The 17,933-nt window shown below is 43.9% G+C and overlaps 1 protein-coding gene across 1 annotated transcript in view; it reads left to right on the forward strand.

Annotated features, from left to right (window-relative positions):
- Positions 1–289: 289 nt before the first annotated feature.
- Slc9a9 (solute carrier family 9 member A9) overlaps positions 290–17,933 on the forward strand; it is a 535,118-nt gene continuing 517,474 nt past the window's right edge. Inside the window, exons 1-2 of the mRNA XM_032909913.1 lie at positions 290–959; positions 15,251–15,453. Coding sequence (XP_032765804.1) covers positions 785–959; positions 15,251–15,453 — 378 coding nt within the window. The 5' untranslated portion in view covers positions 290–784. The remainder of the gene's footprint in view (positions 960–15,250; positions 15,454–17,933) is intronic.

Genomic DNA, 17,933 nt, shown 5'->3' on the forward strand with positions numbered 1-17,933 from the left:
TCTTGATTCTTTTGCCAGAGGAAGCAGAAAAACTGGAGGTGCCACTGTCTTAAACACCTCCCTCTCCCTTCTCTCCCTTCCTCCATTCGTCCCTCCATCCCCCTCCTTCTCTCCCTCTCTTCTGTTTTTATCTTCAAAAAAGCCAGATCCCACAGTGAAAGGACTGGGGCTGGAATTTTCCTTTTGATTATTTTAATTGACGTTCTACTGAGTGACTGACAATTTCGTGTACTGGATCTGTGTTTCTCAACTGCAGGAACAGTCCTGTGAAACCATACCTGCCAATCCTCCTCCCCTGGGAGGCTCTGGTGGGAGGGGAGAAAACTGAGTGAGTGAAGGTAAGGGTCTGGACTTGCCCTTTTGAGTCTGTTGATGTGCTGAGCCGAACTGTCTTATTATCAATGTACAATTTGCCAGTTATATACAGCCTAAGAAATCATGCTGGGAACAGGAGGGCCATGAGTCTGGACATCAGCATCCTGCTGGCAGATTTGACCTCTGTGGAAGATCTCTTCCCAGAGCGAGAACCATTTGAAGACAGAGTCTTCTATGATGAAACCACCCTCTGGAGTTTGAAAAGAGACGAGGCTGCTTTAAGAGAGAAACAGGAAGTTGTAACTAGAAGCCCGTCTGAATGCTAAGCCATCTGAATGCTTGTGAAGTAGCGACAAAGTAGCAGCGTTTATTCTGAAATTCTGTGGGCGCCAGTCTGTCCTAGGCAACCCTCATCGAAGTGCTCATCCCTCGCCCAGGGATTTCTCTGAGCATCACGGTGGAGGGGAGAATGGCGGGGCAGCTTCGGCTTACGTCAGGAAAGGATGAAGATCATTTTCAACACCAGGGAGCAGTGGAGCTACTCGCGTTTAATTTTTTGCTCATCCTTACCATTTTAACAATCTGGTTATTTAAAAATCATCGATTCCGCTTCTTGCATGAGACTGGAGGGGCGATGGTGTATGGTGAGTGTGTAAATGGTGGGGTCGATGTGAAACTTGTTGCCTGGGCGTAATTAGAGACTTGTGCTCAGATGGCAAAGTGCAGGAAAGTGAAGGGGACGTGCTGATTGAAGTGTCATTAGCTCAGTGAGAGGCGCCGCCGTGTTGTGAATGCCAACCTCTTTCCAGAGGAGTGGCAGAAATTCGCCTGGCCACGGAGCAGCTGTCACAGTGTCACTGTCCTGCTCAGAGGCAGCACAGTAGGTGAGTCTGTTGACAGCTGCAGTCCTTTGTCATGCGGAGAGAGTCATGGAGCGCTGCTAGTCCCGGTGGTAAGATGTGGTGGCAACGCAGTCAGCGCGGCCACTTCCACAGGCAGCCAAAGGAGCAGGGCAAAGTTAACCGAATAGCTTCAGACTGCATGGAGGAAATATCCTTCCAACTATTTTCAAGAAGAAATACTCAGAGAAACAGACCCCGCCCTTGTAGTGGGAACAATTGTGTCCAAATCCTTTTTCATCCTATGAACACTGTTTTAGCCTCTGATAATAAAAGTGTTAAACCAAGAATTTCCTAGGCAACATTTCCATTGCTTAGCCTGGTTTGATATGTTTAATAAGTATGTTCTCACATCACACACACACACACACACACACACACACTCCTGCTCCCTCCCTCTTCCTCCTCCCCCCTCCTTCCCTTCTTCTTCCTCCCCCACTCTCTAATTTTAGACAAGTTTTACTCTATAGACAAGGTTGGCCTGAGACTCATTAGACTGGCCTCAAACTCACAGTGATTCTCCTGCCTCAGCCTCCTGAATGCTGGAATAATAGGTGTCGGTAAGCACGCCCATTTCTTTAGACTTCGAGGAGCGGGGAGGAAGGTGAAGGTGTTAAGACTTAACCTTCCAAAGTGATGTTCTTTCTGTGCAAGTTACCATGGCATCCATCCTTTTTGGGAAGTTTAATAAAATGGGATTATTGGTTTACACAGACTAGCCTGGGTTATCTAGTTTATTAAGACGAGCTACAAGGAACCAGCACTGAGCTAGTACTGAGACAAATTGCCTCGCTACCAATGGGTTTCACTACTCTTATCCCACCTAGTAAAAAAGTAACAGCCTTGAACATAGTGGAAACAGTCAAGGGGCTGCCAAATGCAGAGCAAAGAACATTCTTTTTGACTTCCCTTCTTTTTGGAAGTCCCCGAGGCCCTTTTATTATATATCTGAGGTCCAGGGAAACGAGATGAGTGCACATTTTATGTGCTAAGCATGTGATGACTGTTGTCAACAAAGTATGGCACTGAGGTGAAGGCTTGAGATAGCCTATCCTTGACCCCTGTGAGACCCTTGAGCTTTAGGACCCATGTCTAAGGCCACACAGTGCAGTTTGTTTTGGGGCAGTCAATTCCGAGCACAGCTAAGTTCCTTGGAACTGAAAGTCACTTAGCACACAGCAAAACTTTTCAGGGTAGAAGAGACAGGACCAAAAGAGAAGGGCACGGCACTTTCAGAGGCTGAGCCCTAGACATGAGTCATCCTCCCTTTCTCCATAATCAATTTACCAGGATCTTTCACTGTCTTGGGTAATAAATAATCAAAAAGATGCAGGATGTAATCTGAGAAGCCAGAAACACTGTCACCCTAAGCATCAGATCAAAGGGCTGTGCATACTTTAGTGATATGACACAGAGTTAAGATTAAGTCTTTATGAGAAGGAAAGATTTCTCCACAGCCTTAAACGTGCTTGAATTATAATGATTTTTACCAATTTCCTTCTTCGTGGTAGGGGTATTGTTTTATAAAAGTAGTCCTTCTTTGTGGTAGGGATATTGTTTTATAAAAGTAGTTAAACTTGGCTTAAATAATTCTTGATTAGATTTGGTTAATAGTTAGGCATGGTGGTCATCCCCATGCTGAACAGCTAGACATGGTGATCCTCCCCAAGCTGAACAGTCAAGCATGGTGATCCTCCCCAAGCTGAACAGTCAAGCATGGTGGTCCTCCCCATGTGTTTTCATGCATTTCAAGCTGTTAAGGAGGTTCTTGTTCATTTTTAAGGGTGAACTCAGAAAGTTATTCATCAGGATGGCCTCCACAGACTTCTTCTAGGATAAGCATTTTTTTCAGAACGCTAAACTGAAGTGCTTCATGTAAGCTTTCTGTCGGGGATGTAATGAAATAGTCAAACTAAAACCCAGGGAAAAGAGGAACTGTAAGAAACAACTTTCAATAGTAAGAGGGAGAGAATCCCAAATGTTTAGTCTTTGTAAATGAATAGGAAGTTCAGACAGTCAAAAGGAATCTTAGAGAATGGCGTCCTCATTTTGCAGAGGAGGTGGGGCTTAGATGGAGGTCATGGTGGCAGTTGGTGCTGAGCTGGGGTTCAGCACATCTTTTAATTAAGGAGACAGTAGTAAGTAAACTCCTTCAGTGATACTCTAGGGACTGTGTGTATGTCTTTGTGAGCAGGGGGTGGGTGGATGGTGGAGATATATATATGTTCCTGTTGTAAACCTTTAAGGATTGGCCATATAGTTTCTTTTTCAGGGGGTCTGACAAACTAAAATTCCAGGGTAAACCCTTTCTCCATCTGAGGAAGTAAGCCATTGTTTCTACAGTAGTCTGGCTAAAGGCATAATGAAGACCAATGGAAAAGAAGACAAACTTAGACATTTTCTTGTTTCCCGAAGACACCTTAGAGTAGACTGAGGCAGCTGTCTCCATCCTGCTGATAATCAAAATGCTGACCATTAATGTGTGTGCAGGCTTTTAGTCTAGCCTCAGTGATTATTACAGTTCCTTATTCTTTCCAATCTTGGCACCTTGGATAGCTGCCTTTCGCTTCAGGCTCGTCAATGAATTGGGCAACCTGCCCCAACCAGAGGGCTGTGGCTTTTGCCTCTATCAACTGCTTGCACAAACCATTTGCCCCTATACTGAGAACAGTATTTTCTTCAGGAACCACAGTATCTGTATTCTCTCAGCCCAGTCCCCAACATGCCTCTCTGACGGCATTCTGGCAACCTGTGCCAAATGTCCCTTAGAAGATGTAATAGATGTTGATACATCTAATCAGTGTACTTGGGAATCCAATTAAAAATTTTCTAGGGATCAGAGGCTTAGAAAATGAGCAGTTACAGGATAAATGAAGAGCAAGGTGACCAAGTAGAATGTTCAACTGCTCTTTTATAATTATCAGTAGAAACAATTTTCACGCCGTTAACCTTAAAATATCATATGCAGGGTTATAGGGGTGAAGACGTTTCCTCTGTGTTGATTGGAAATCAAACAGAAGATCCAAATGCAAGTAATTGCTTATACAAAAAAATAAAAATAAAAAGGTCTTCTCTCATTATTATGGGTCATGGGTGCTTTTTGTAAATTAGCCGTGTCATTGTAGGAATATTTTTGCTTTGCCAGGCATAGTAAAGGGTAATTGTCTCTCATGACTTCCCATGCCTCTGGTTCTTTCACAATGAGAGACGAAGCAATGATGTAATCGTTTAAACTGAACTAAAAGCCAGAAGGAGCATTAATGGTCAAAATATTAATTGACAGCAGCTGGGACACTTAGTGCTGCTTATTCGGGGCCCAGATTCACCCTCTCAGGGCTCATTACAGAGCGCTTGCTCCTGGGTTTCTGAAAGCATTGAGGAGTCCATTTTATCTCCCTGGGGGGTTGTCACTTCCTGTAGGACATTTGTAATAGCGTCCCTTTGAGGGCCGGGATTTAAGATTAAGGAGAGAACAACCTAGACATCTTAGAGTTCTACCTTCAATTTTTACCATCATCTAATATAGAGACTGCCCTGATGTCACACAGAAATTTGTTCATCCTTTGGCAGGGACCAAAGAAATACCAAGTCTCCATAGGTAGACTTTTGAGGTTACCCAAAGTTCTGTCACATTCAAAGGTTTTCTGGTCCTTTGAGTAAGAATAATTCTATTATTCTTAGAGCAATTTAATTTAATCAACAGCTAGGGTTTTTTTTTCTCCCCAGGTTTAAAGAAACTATAGTTACAAAAACATCTTTCCCCAAGTCTTGTAGAGGTATTGACTTCATTCTAGCCCTTCTCAGAGGTTCCCAGCTGAAAATGGATTGCTGGACATGATGTGTCTCCACTTTATTGGTCCAGTTTTGCTCTGTCCTAGCTCAGCCTGCACCCCCCAGTTCAGCCTGCACCCCCAGCTGACAGCCAGACATGTGGGGGATGCTCATCCCCCCTTTGCACCCTGCACCTGCCCCAGCTGTCCTTCTTAGGCACGTTGCCTATTGAAACCTGGCAAACTCTTTAGAGAAAGCCCTAAGTAAGGCTGATAATTCTTTTTTCCTCAGTACCAGGATGTATTGCTGTACTCCTCTATGGCTTAATTTCTGGTCTGAGTTTTCTCATCTGTGAAATGGGCAGGAAATGAGCTCCTTTCTAGCTTCAACACGTCTCTAAAATTCAAGCCATTACAGACATCAGTCAGACATCTTAGAGCTTCTTCCCTTAAACCCAGTAGCTTCCTACTAGGAATCAAATAGGCAATAATGAAACCGAGTCGTTCCTCCTTGACACGATTTTGCTTAACATTGACCCACCATTCTTAGTTCTTCTGAGCCAGTGTTGATTTTAATTGGGTGCTCAGTAAATCTTGCTAATTTCCTACTGGAAGAGTGAGGCGCTGAAGTGACTTCATCGTTGTAGTTGGGATGGCGCTGCACATCTCCTGGTCCTGATCATGATCCTGGTTTGGATCCTTTCTCACCAAACCAGAGTGGCTCTGCCTTAACCTGAAGGATCTCCAAGAAGGGTAGTTAGGATCTAGACTCCAATGAACTCCATTTATTCTCGATTGTGATATAAAATGCTTGATTTAGGTGCTGTGGAGATCTGCCTAGGTTTCTTCACACTGTATAGTGTTGCTAAATTAAATAAGTGGAGGAATTGAACCCTGTAATTCTAGCTTTTGGGAGGCAGAGGCAGGAGGATCAACACAAGTTTCATTTCCCATCACCCTGATTTGCATATTAAGTTATTGGCCAGCAAAGGCTCTGTTACAAAACAAAAACAAAAACAAAAACAACAAAGAGGGGGAAGATTTATTTTTGATAAAGTCACCTCAGTATTCTAAATAAATCTGTGCATTGTGCTGGGGCACTGAACCTTTAGACTTGTATGGCTTTGGCCTGGCTGCCCCGGTGCCTCTTTGTGGCTTCTCTCTGAAGGTTCTAAAGGGTTACTGATGGACACACCAAGAGAAGAAGTTTATGTCTCAAGCTATTTATGAGCTATTATCTAAATCTAATGGAATTAAGTTCATATGGGTAGTGACAGAGACTATTAATATTTGTTATCCCCAAAAGTAGATATATAATAATAACTAGCTAACACATTATAACACGCATAATGTAAAACTAGGCTTTACACATATTAACCAGTTTAATCCTTATCACAGTCATTTTTTAGATAGAGAAAATCGGACAACAGAGAATCAAGTAACTTTCCTAATGTCACACAAATACTAGAGGCCAGGTCTGGGATTCAAAGCTTGCCAGTTTGCTTCTGTGTGGTTGGCAATGTAATTGTGTGTGTGTGTGTGTGTGTGTGTGTGTGTGTGTGTGTGTGTGTGTGTGTGTGTGTGTGCACTCTCATGCGTGAATAGAGAAGAGATTATTGCTTTCATGCTACAGAGACACAAAGTAACCAGTCAGGACACCTGTGCTATTCCGCCAGCCTTGAGCACTCGCTCTAGAGTACCTGCTATTATTTAGCCAGGGTTTATTCTGTTCCAGGCAATGGTACCTGTGTTGAATATGAGGCAAGCTAAGGTCTTCTGAGAGGACAGAACCTCAACTTAAAATCAGGCTGTAGGCAAGCTTGCAGGGCATTATCTTCATTAGTGTCTGATGGGGAGGACTCAGCCCATTGTGGTGGTGCCATCCCTGGGCTGGTTGGTCCTCTGTCCTATAAGAAAGCAGGCTGAGCAAGCCATGGTTAGGAAGTCAGTAAGCAGGCCCACTGCATACTCGCTGCCTCAGCTTCTGCCTCCAAGTTCCTGCCCTGTTCAAGTTCCTGTCCTGGCTTCCTTGTTGAAGAACAATATGGATGTGTAAGCCAAATAAACCCCGAGTTCCCAAGTTACTTTGGTCATGGTCTTTCATCACATCAATAAAACCTGTAATTAACAGTACCTTTGGAAGTTTACTAAATAAATAAAAAGAGAGTTAGGAAATGTATATGCTGCACAGAGTTGGTGGGAACAGTTTTCAAAGTCTGTGGTCTGGAATTTGGGTCACCCTTGTGCTCTTATCAGAGTGTCCCCAGTCAGTAGGGCGTTGTTGGCAGGGGCAGTTCGGTTCCTCTCTTAGAACTGGCAGTGTCTGGACAAAAAGCCCGGTGTAATCCAGTGGAAGCAATATTGTGACTTCCCGTTCATGCTATGTGATTGGACCTGAAGTATCCCAAGGCTGCCCGGAAACAGCCACCCACACCCCGGGAAGCTACCTCGCCTGTTGCCTCAATTGGGTTTTAAATATCCGTGGATGTCAGGATGTGTATGGCAGATGCTTTACGGAGCTTGAGAAAGGAGATTGGATTTATGTGAATCATAAAAAAGAAGGTGTCGGCGAAGCTTTCTTCATATGTGAGTTCGAATGAATTTAATTGTTGGGATAGTCTGAAAGATGGTAGCTTTTATCTCTGGGGTCTCAGAACCCTGAAAGCATTCTGGTGAGTCTGAAACTTGATCTTGATAGAGTTCGAAGGCTGGAGTCTTAATCCTATTGGCAATTGGAGGGAACTGCTGTCTCTACTGTCTTCTGTGTAGTGCTCCTAATGGTCTGGATAGCATCATCAGCTTAAGATCAGTGATCAGAAGTAAGCAGCTGGGATCAAAAGCACCGCCATAGCCCTGCTGTGTGTCCACAGCCTTCTAGGCATCATGCTGTGTGTCTACAGCCTTCTAGGTGCCTTGCTGTGTGTCCACAGCCTTCTAGGTGGCATCCGTGTCTTCACACTGTCTAGTGCTTCACTAGGGAAGGAATTCAACAGTCAGTTGCTGGGTTTGTATCCTACCATCTACCCCACCTGTTAGGGTGCAAACCATCTTCCTTCTGGGGAGCTACCTTCACTGTCTACATGAGTCTACTAATGGGGAAACGGTAGGCTGCTTTGTGTAAAGCTATAAAATAAGAACCCATTGATATAGTTCATATATGTAGCTCTTGTCTACAGTTCTCCTGGTGGCCTCTAAGGATGGTAACAGGCATGTTAGCTACAAAAATGCCAGTGCCTGAAGTAGTTTCCAGAGAAAAAAAAATCATCTTTAATACATGTTAGAAGTCCTAAAACCCAAGCTGGGCGGTGGTGGTTCATTCCTTTAATTCTGTCCCTTGGAAGGCAGAGGATGACAGATCTCTGTGAGTTGAAGCAAGCCTGGTACACAGAGTGAGTTATAGAATAGCCAGGACTACAAAAAGAAACTCTCTCACCCCCTACACGCACACACACCAAAACCCCAGAAACGTGCGTGTTGTCTTGCAGGTGGGTATGTATGTACATGTGCATGGCATGTTGAATGTTACCTAATGTGTACCAAGGATGGATGTAGACACGAGGTATCTTACACTGGGAGAATGTGATGGCTGGATCTCCGATATTTTCCACGAGTCTCTCTTCCACACGATGATAAGTATTTTGGAGTTGTCCCAAGGTGGACAGCTTCATGAATGGCTTTCTACCTGGGTCTATGTGGGGGCTGCTGTAGCTGGCACGTGTACCGCTCTAGTCCTGACATTATTATAGAACTGTTTTCTCCACCAGGGCAAGTCTACAGCGAAGAGCATGAAGCAATCAATTGTGTCCCTTTTAGCAACACCCACACTCTGCACTCTGCTCTCAAATTTAGAAGGTTGGTGGGAGGGCAGGAAAGAAACAAAACCCTTAAATAACTGAAAGCATTATATATACACACACACACACACTCATATACATATATTTTCCTTTTGTCCCTGAATAGTCTCAGGGCTAAAACTAGAACTTGTTGGGAAACACATTCAGACATTGATATCCAAATCTTTGTCCTCTCTTTAAATCACTGTGCATACTAGGAGGCTGTCAAAAAAAAAAAAACCTATCAAATAAGAAGTTAAAAGCATCAGAGATGCAGTTCAACCCCAGCACTTGTAAATGCCCACTGCTGGCTTTCTTTCACCGTCACTCTCTTTTCTGCATTATTGACCTCACCGGTCACCCCCGCTGCCGATTGCCCAATTCTTGCTGAGCTGTCTGTGCTTGCATATTCTCTCTGATGGCTCTGTGTCTCCTCTTCTCTTCAGACTGACCTCTTGCACATCCTTAAAGGTCTCTGAGAAGCTCCCTCCAGTGCTGTGAGGACAGGGCTAGCGGTGTTTCCTTTAGATTCCCTGGGTCTTGTTTTCACGGCTGGGCATGAAGGTATCAGTGCTTGCCTGGCATGTACGGGACCTGGGTTCTATTCAACAACAAGTGACAGGAACCTTGACCTCTGAACGCACACACCCATACGCACACACACAGATACTTCTCTGTTTTCCTGTCTCTTCTTCTATGAAGCTGCCTGTCAAGGATCCCTTCACATGTCATTGGCTGAGCTTAGGTAAATATTCCAGAGTCAATAGTCAGCAAGAAAAAAAAGAAGGTGCCTGGAACTGGCCATGAAATTAGTTTACCTGGAGCCCATGGCTATGTGGGGAGAGATAGACAGCAAGCAAACAAACAGAGAAGAGAGAGAGAGAGAGAGAGAGAGAGAGAGAGAGAGAGAGAGAGAGAGAGAGAGAGAGAGAGAGAGAAAGCATGCAAAGATAGTTTTAGCAGACATCACAGGTAGAGATGCTCACCTACTCGGTTTAGAGAAGGGGACAGTGTCATCGCTCAGCACATGGAGGATCAGCTCTGGCACCTGGCTGTCCTGCAGTCTCACGTATTAGCTGTATGCGTGTGTGGCTTCCAAGTTCTTGTAAACTCCATGTAGCCCTTGAGTGAATGCTGTATATAGTTCAAAAAACTCACACCCACGGCTGGGATGGTTGTGTCCTTCGTCTTCAAAGAACCACCATCCCTACAAAAGGAAGTCTCAAGGGAGCTGGAACTGTGTTTCGCCCTGCTACAGGGCACTGTGTGTGGCCATGAAAACACAGAATAGACTGGGCTAGGTCTGTATTTTAAAGGCCACTTGCCATCTGCTGCCATTTATGGTTTTTTTTTTTTAAATATTAAGGCCCTGTCCATATTTCTCTCAGCAAAACCCTGTTAGAGAAACGTTTCTGTACCATATTGACTATCTGTCAGTAAGATTCAAGAGACTTGGCTGTGAAGTGAGGTTTATAGTGAGACAGTTCTAGTACCTTATTCTTAGAGGATATTAGCATGCCAGGATTCCCAAGGAGGAAAGGGCCAGTCGGCTGCTGGCATATTCTAAGGTTTATTGGGGAAAGAACATTTTATACTCATTTCTTTCAGAACATCTTACCCGTCTGTGGCAGGCAAATAGGATCAAGTGGCTAATGAGATAGGAGAGAATCTAAATGTCAGGGCTGGTGTTTCTGAATGCTCCTTGGCAAGGACACCCCTGAAGCTCTTTGCTCTTTCTGGGCTCTCTCCTCTCTTTGTCTCATGGAGCCTAGTCTTAACCTTGAACCCTTCATCTCTCCACGCCTCCATCCCTCAAGTGTTGGGACTACACATCACTACCTCTTTGCTCTCTCATGCTCTGACATGGTGTAGCTGCCTGCCACACATCTTCTGGATGACAGTTATAGAGAAAGCCCTAAAGGACAGGAACATAACAGCATTTGTTGAGGTCCCCCTTCTCTATGACACTTTAAAATAGTGACCGGTAACTACGTAGCAGACCCCTTTCTTCCTGACTTCAAGGGAGCTTGCCCACTGGAAATACCTGACTACAATTCTGCCTAAAGTGTCTGTCTTTTCTGGAGGAGAGGAGCTGAATCACAGCACAGAGCCTCTGCCTTAAACGGTTTCATTGTACGTCCAAGGTCTGTACAATGCGGGCTGTCACAGGACTGGCTCCTGATACTGTGTGGCTCACACTATATGAGCTGTACTCAGGTAATCGAGATCTGCGCGCATGGGCTCTGATAGAGCATATGTTTGCCAAGGCGGAATCCAACGGCTTTCTTCATGTACGGGGTGCTCTGAGAGTAAATCTCTACCAGGGGCTCATGTGGAGCTGAGGGAGGTCAAGATTCCTCTCCCCACCTTAGGGGCCTAGACATTCAGATTTGACAAAGCTCTCATGCTCCTTGATTATAGGTTGTCTGCGAAGGAAATACCAAAGAAGTGGGCCTCAGAGACAACTTTTGAGTGCGTGCCGGGGCAGACCTAGATTGTGGCTGTGAGCACGTGCTCTGGAAGGCAGGCCCTTACTGAGGCAAGACTGGGCCTTTGCTTTGTCTGCTTTTCTTGTTTTTCAATGGAAATGGTGCTTTTGTGTTCCGCTGCCCTGGTGGCCAGTCTTCTATTTATCTGTGATAGGGTGATGGGGACTTTCCTGATCCCGTGACTTTGTGTGGATAAGAAAACAATCCTTTCTGCTTAGAGTTCTCTTCCTCTTGCAGTCTGCCTGGATTTCTTATCTGCTCCCATATAGTCTTGCCAGCACAGCCTGTGTGACAGCTCATCACCCCAGCTTTATGTCAGCATCCACGCAACGCACTGAGTTTGCCTGTGAAAATCTGTGGGAGGCCGTGTGGGAGCGCCCGGCCTCTGACAAGCAAGGACTGTCCAGCTGCTGTCCCTGCAGCCTGGGTGTGTTAGCCATGAAGCCTCTGCAAAGCGCCAAGATTTGATTCCTTCCAACACTTGGGGTTTGGAGCAAACTAGGGCCAGAACCTTTTGGCTCGTGTGTTAAGTTGGCTCCTATAAAGAGGAAGCACTGGAAGAGATTAACTATAGAAAATAATTTACTACGGGAAGCGTCTTTGAGGGGAATGGGGAGGGGCATGAGAACTCCAGAATAGCTGTCTGTCTTTGATGTTAGACCAATATTTATGGAGAAAAGAAAGAAAGGTTGTTCAGGGGACTGTTAGCATACATTACCATTCTAAGAAAGGTTTGGAAAAGTTATGGGGGAATCATGCCCATGATTGCCTTCAGAGAGGTCTCCAACTCTTTGCCTTAGTAAATAAACTACTGGGCACAGCCATTGGCTGGATAGAGAATGAGGCTGGATGGATGCGCTGATAGATCATGGGATATAGGAGCTAAGCCCATGCCAACTGCTCTCTTCTCAGAGCTGTATTTTCATGGCTAATATGTCTGTTTTTTGTTTGTTTGGCTGGTTTTTTTCTGTCTGCAAATGTATCCTCCATTCACAGTGTTTCTTTAAGTCTGAGACCCAACCTGGAACAAGACCAGGCAGGGCCACTAAGTTTTTGACGCCTCATGTGACCTTAGCCACACCAGTGAGCATGTGTTTGCTGTTAAGGCAAGGGCTTGCTTTCCATACTTGAGAAATGACTATGGGCAGACGCTTCTCGTTCACTTCTGGTTACCTCATTGGAGCATTTGTCAAAGCTAAGTAGCTAACCTACTGGGAGTTGGGAATGACATTAATTTAGGTTCTATCCACTTAGACCCCTGCAGGGTCTGTCTTGTGCTTCTTTTAATTTTGTGTCTCGCTTGAGTAAAGAGAGCAATCAGAGTACTATCGTTCTCGGCACCAGTTGACTCAGTTTTAGGAAGCGAGTGGACAGAGTGATGTCCTTCTATACCTAAGGGTGTGAGGTGTGAGTGAGGCGCCCTCTGCACTCTTCTACGTGGTTTTATTGTACGCACTCAGCACTATGCCTGCAGGGCTCCCTCTGTTTTATGGCAGATCATATATACTCAATAAAGGTCAATGTGCCCAAATGACCTTTCATTACTGTGCTCACATAGCTGAAGATACATGAAGGATTGATTCTGGTTCTAGAGCCATCAGCCTAGGGCTTCTTGGTCCCCTCTCTGTGGCCTGAGGTGATAAAGAGCACCATAGAAGTAGAGGCATCCTGCAGAGAGCTGCTTACATCTCAGCAGAAACAGAGAGAGTCAGGAAGGAGCTGGGCCATGGGATAGTTTCAGGGACCCAGTGACCTTGATCTAATCCCGCCTCAATAATTGAACCCAGTAGCTAAGGACAAATGTTCAATCTGTGGACCTGTCTGCTAGACCCTTTAGGTCTAAAGCATAACACTTAAATGTCTTTTCTTATTCATGAAGATTGTGTGCAATATTTTTTATTATGGAAGACTAGGTTAAACTGAAGCAAGTATGAGATTTAAAACAAAATTCTCAAAGAAGTTTGCTAATTGGATTTTTTTCCTATTCCTCATTCTAATCAGTTCTCTACAAGTGATAACTCTTACACAAAAATCTCATTATTTTGCCTTCTTGCCTACAAGCTTTCACTAGTTCTCATCACCTCTGAACTGAAAGATCCAAGTTTCTTAGCATTTCAGAGGTGCCCTTTGGTCTACTCCCCCCCCTCCTTCATTCCTATCCTCTGTTCTTTTTCTTCTCTTCTCCTTTACCTCATATATTCTCTTTCTACACCACTAGTGACTTCCTAAAAAGTAATAGCTCTCCTAAGTCCCTTTGTATTGATATACTGGTCTAAGGAGGTTATTACTACAGATTGGGACCACAAAAACACTATTTGCAACTCACAGAACAGAAGTTGTCACATATAGCAGCCCAATGCAGGTGCTCTTGGCTGGTAGATGTCCCTCCTACTCCTGGTTTCTCAAGGGCCCAGCCTTCACTTGGCCAGTCTGTCTTTGGAGTCTATAATTTCTCCCCATTCAGCCAGTAAAGGAGAAAAAGAAGAGAGAGAATTCATTAGATTATTCTCTGCCCCAACCTGGAAGTGAAACATGTCACTTTTGCTTACATGCTCTTGAAGTGATCTGGCCAGAGACAAGGCAGCCAAGAGAGAGTCTTTGACTGAGTAACCACCTCCCACTAAGAGTTGTAGTGTACAGAAAGCTTAGATCCAGATTCACTTTCCACTGATTGTGATTCCCACTGCTACCCAGATGTGCAGCCTGGATCCTGCTCATTGTCTGGTCAGCTCATCAAGATAAAGACTCGTGTGAGCCTTCGGCTATTCCCCCAGCTTTACATTAAACAGTGCTTGTCTCTATAACAGTGTGCTTTCCAGCTGCACTCCCACATGGCCTGCTGGGTTAGCATTCTCTGCACATGACTCCTTAACGTAAACAAACTCGAGCTCATCCAGTCCTGAAACTGTATTTTGATCTTAGACCTACAGATACATGGAGCAAAATATTTAGTGCAAAATGTCTCACCAAAAAATGAAGTGTTGAGCTGGGTAAAGCGGTGCACACCTGTATTCTTAGCACTTAAAAGACGCAGACAGGAGGATTAGGAATTCTAGGCCACCCCTGGGCTACATAGTGAGACTGAGGCCAGCCTGGACTTCTTGTGACTCTGTTTCAAAAACTAAAAAATGAAACAACAACAAAGTCAAAAAGAAAAGAGGAGAAATGTTACTAGATTATAAAACTCCCAAGCAAGAGGTAAAACCTCTGAAAATGGAGGTTCGAAGAGTAAAGTTGGATTATTTTTCCCAAAACACATACATGAGCACACATTTTGAATCAAAGGCTGTTTTGGGTCTCAAAAGCTCTTTTCTCCCCTGTTGTTCATAAAGTCATATTAAAAAGATTTATAGTGATCTTACAGCCATGACTAATATAATTTAGAAACTTAGACGTCAAGGATTGATCATGTATAAGAGACTCTTGACATTACTTGGGAGCTAAAGTTCATCTTTACCTTGGATCTGTGTCCATGGACCAAATTCCCTTCTAGCTGGTCCCCAATATCTACCATTAAAATTGGAGAAGCAATTGCTGTATCATACCCCCAGAAAGAGAGCAAGGCCACCTCTCCCCCTGGGTCTGAAATATAAACAAATTCTGTCAGGATGAAGAGGCTTCCTCAGGGAGCCGTCTCCTGAATAGCCATCGAGTCTATGTTGACCACAGAGCAAAGTTTCTCTTAAATACTTTGAATGGCTAGGAGAGGTGGGTAAGGGAGAAGAACAAAAACATGAAAATGTGTTCTAAGTATTTTGTCAATAATGTTCATGACTTATTCCAACAACACATCCCAGTGAGTTAGTAACTGTGAGTTATCCAAGAAATGGCCCTGTGTTTTCTCAGGTCACTTCTACAGGTTCCATATCCAAACATTTGATTCAATCAACTATAGGAGATGTAGAGTGCTTTCTTCTAGTACAACCATGTGTTCTTTATTTTAGGCCTCATAATGGGATTAATTTTGCGATATGCCACAGCGCCAACTGATATCGATAGCGGCACCGTCTACAATTGTGGAAAGTTACTCTTCAGCCCATCAACTCTACTAGTCAACATCACTGACCAAGTTTATGAATACAAGTACAAGAGAGAAATCAACCAGCACAACATCAGCCCCCACCAAGGCAACGCTATACTGGAGAAGGTAAGGGCTCTGTGAGCTGAGGCAGCTTTGTCTTCCATAATTGATGGCGTCATTTATGAGCTTCTTTACATGGGTATGCAGCTGAGCACCAAGTGTTTTTCACATTGTAATCTTGGGTCATTTAGTTGACTATGTAAATCCAGCTGTCGATATTTTTCATAACATTTGGGCAAAGTATTTAATTTCTACTAAAGATAAAATCTTTCAGCCATTTTTCCTTCCTTGAGATGTATCCCAGTGCACATATGTGTGCCTTTAGTGTTGTACCTGTTACCTGCTGGTTATTTGCTTCAAATCTCCCCAAGCGAAGGAGAAAACAGAGGAGTGACAAGTTTTCCATTTGGGAACTTTGTTCTAGGATGGCTTCTGGCTGACAAGAAAAGGTACTGCCTTCTGGCTGTTTATAAACATGCTCCCCTACAGTCCACCCAAGAGATCTTCACCATAGTGGCTCGGCTAATGAATTTAGGTTAAAAATTTGCAAAATGATTCCCATTTTAAAAGCCAATTTCAGGCTTGGATGTAGTTTAGTGGTAGAACACTTGTCTGGGGTGTGTGAAGCTCTGGGTTTGATTCCCAGTAACACACACACACACACACACACACACACACACACACAGAGAGAGAGAGAGAGAGAGAGAGAGAGAGAGAGAAAGAGAGACAGACAGACAGACAGACAGAGAGACAGAGAGAGAGAGCGCAAGACAGAGGGAGACAGAGAGAGATTGAGAGAGTGAGAGAGACAGAGACAGAGAGAGAGAGAGACTGAGACTTAGTATTACACACTTGTGAAGAGCTCAGCTAGCAAGAGACCATCCTCCAGATACTCTAAACACTCAAGATGAAGAGTCTGGTGTCAGGTTCAACATGTGTGGTGAACATCACCTTTTAGATGGTGAGTTCTTATTAGTAATGAGCACATTTGGTAGAAGCCAGACCCTTGCAAGAATTAGTTAAGAGCCTTTGAGTGAGAGATGAACATTCTCTGATCGGATGATAATGCAATTTTATCGAATTTATCCTATACAGACTTAATTTTCTTATTAAACCATATTGCCAAGAGGTGGTGGCACATACCTTTAGTCCTAGCACTTGGAGGCAGAGGAGGAGGGGGGAATTCTGATTTCAAGGTCAGCTTGGTCTAGACAACAAGTTCCGGGAAAACCAGGGCTACACAGAAAAACTCTGTGTCCATAAACCAAAACCAAAACCAAACCAAAACAATACTAGCAGTGGCAGCAGCAGCAGCCCCACTACCACCAACAGAACATACATTTCAGACAGAGGAATAGAGAGATGGCTCAGTGGTTAAGAGACTCCTGCTTTCCAGAGGACCCAAGTTTGATTTCCTAATCGTGACATGGCTCCCAACTGCCTGTAACTCCAGCTTGAGAAATCCAGACACTCTTCTACTCTTCTGGATCTATGGCATACACACACACACACACACACACACACACACACACACACACACACACACACACACACACACACACAAAACTCTCTTTAAGAGATGCACACTTTTTTTTTTGCAATTTTCAGATGTTTAAAGAAGTATGGGAGAGTTTTGGTTTTCTATTTTTCCTTTTTCAATATGACTGATTTACAGTGTTTTTTCTTCATGGTCTTCTGCTAGTATATTTCTAGAATAGTTATGCAAAAGGAATTCTTAGGGCTCAGCAAAGTAAAATTATAATGTTAAACCAAATCACACTGAAGTAGGAAAATAGGTTTGAACACACAGCAAGGAAGCTAAATAATACACTCAATTATCAAAAATAATTTTATATAATGTGTTAATAATACAGTATATTAATTTTAAAACACATTTCAGTTTTATTTGTCTACTTATTTTGAGCCAAGGTCTCCCTGTGTACTCTAATGTTCCAATATCTCTCTATGTAGCACAGGCTACCTTTGAATTCACAGTCCACCTTCGCCTCCCAAGTACTACGAGGCTCACGGGCATATACCAGCACACCTGGGCAGTTTTACATTTGGCATTTCCGGGATATAAATTACTTTTCTCCTTCTGCTCCCACCCAATCTTGTCTGTATTTCTACACAGCAGTACTCCAGACAGGTTGATTCTCCACGGATGCCAGAACTATTTCTGTTGCCATAGCAATTTTGTTCTCTAACGTGACTGCCTGTACATACCTGGAATTGTGCTAGTGTGCTCTGATAGAGTAATCTCTTTACCAGTAGCCACAAATCAAGTGTTTGCTGCTGAAAACTTGGGGCAGCAGATGAAAATACCTCTTTCAGTGGTCAGATTACGATCTGTGCTCCTAGGATGTTTTTAAACACTTCATAGCTCAAACGTCTTCTACATACACTTCCAAGCCATGAAACCTTGAGTCAAGTTCAGTATTTGGTGTTTCAACAGCCTAGGGTTTGTAGGACTCTGTGCCCAGGACAAATATTCCCATCTCTATTGGTGGAGAACAGACATGTCCCAGAGTCCTTACTGTAATAGA

Source organism: Rattus rattus, chromosome 8 (genome assembly GCF_011064425.1).
Source record: "Rattus rattus isolate New Zealand chromosome 8, Rrattus_CSIRO_v1, whole genome shotgun sequence".
Lineage (NCBI taxonomy): Eukaryota > Metazoa > Chordata > Mammalia > Rodentia > Muridae > Rattus > Rattus rattus.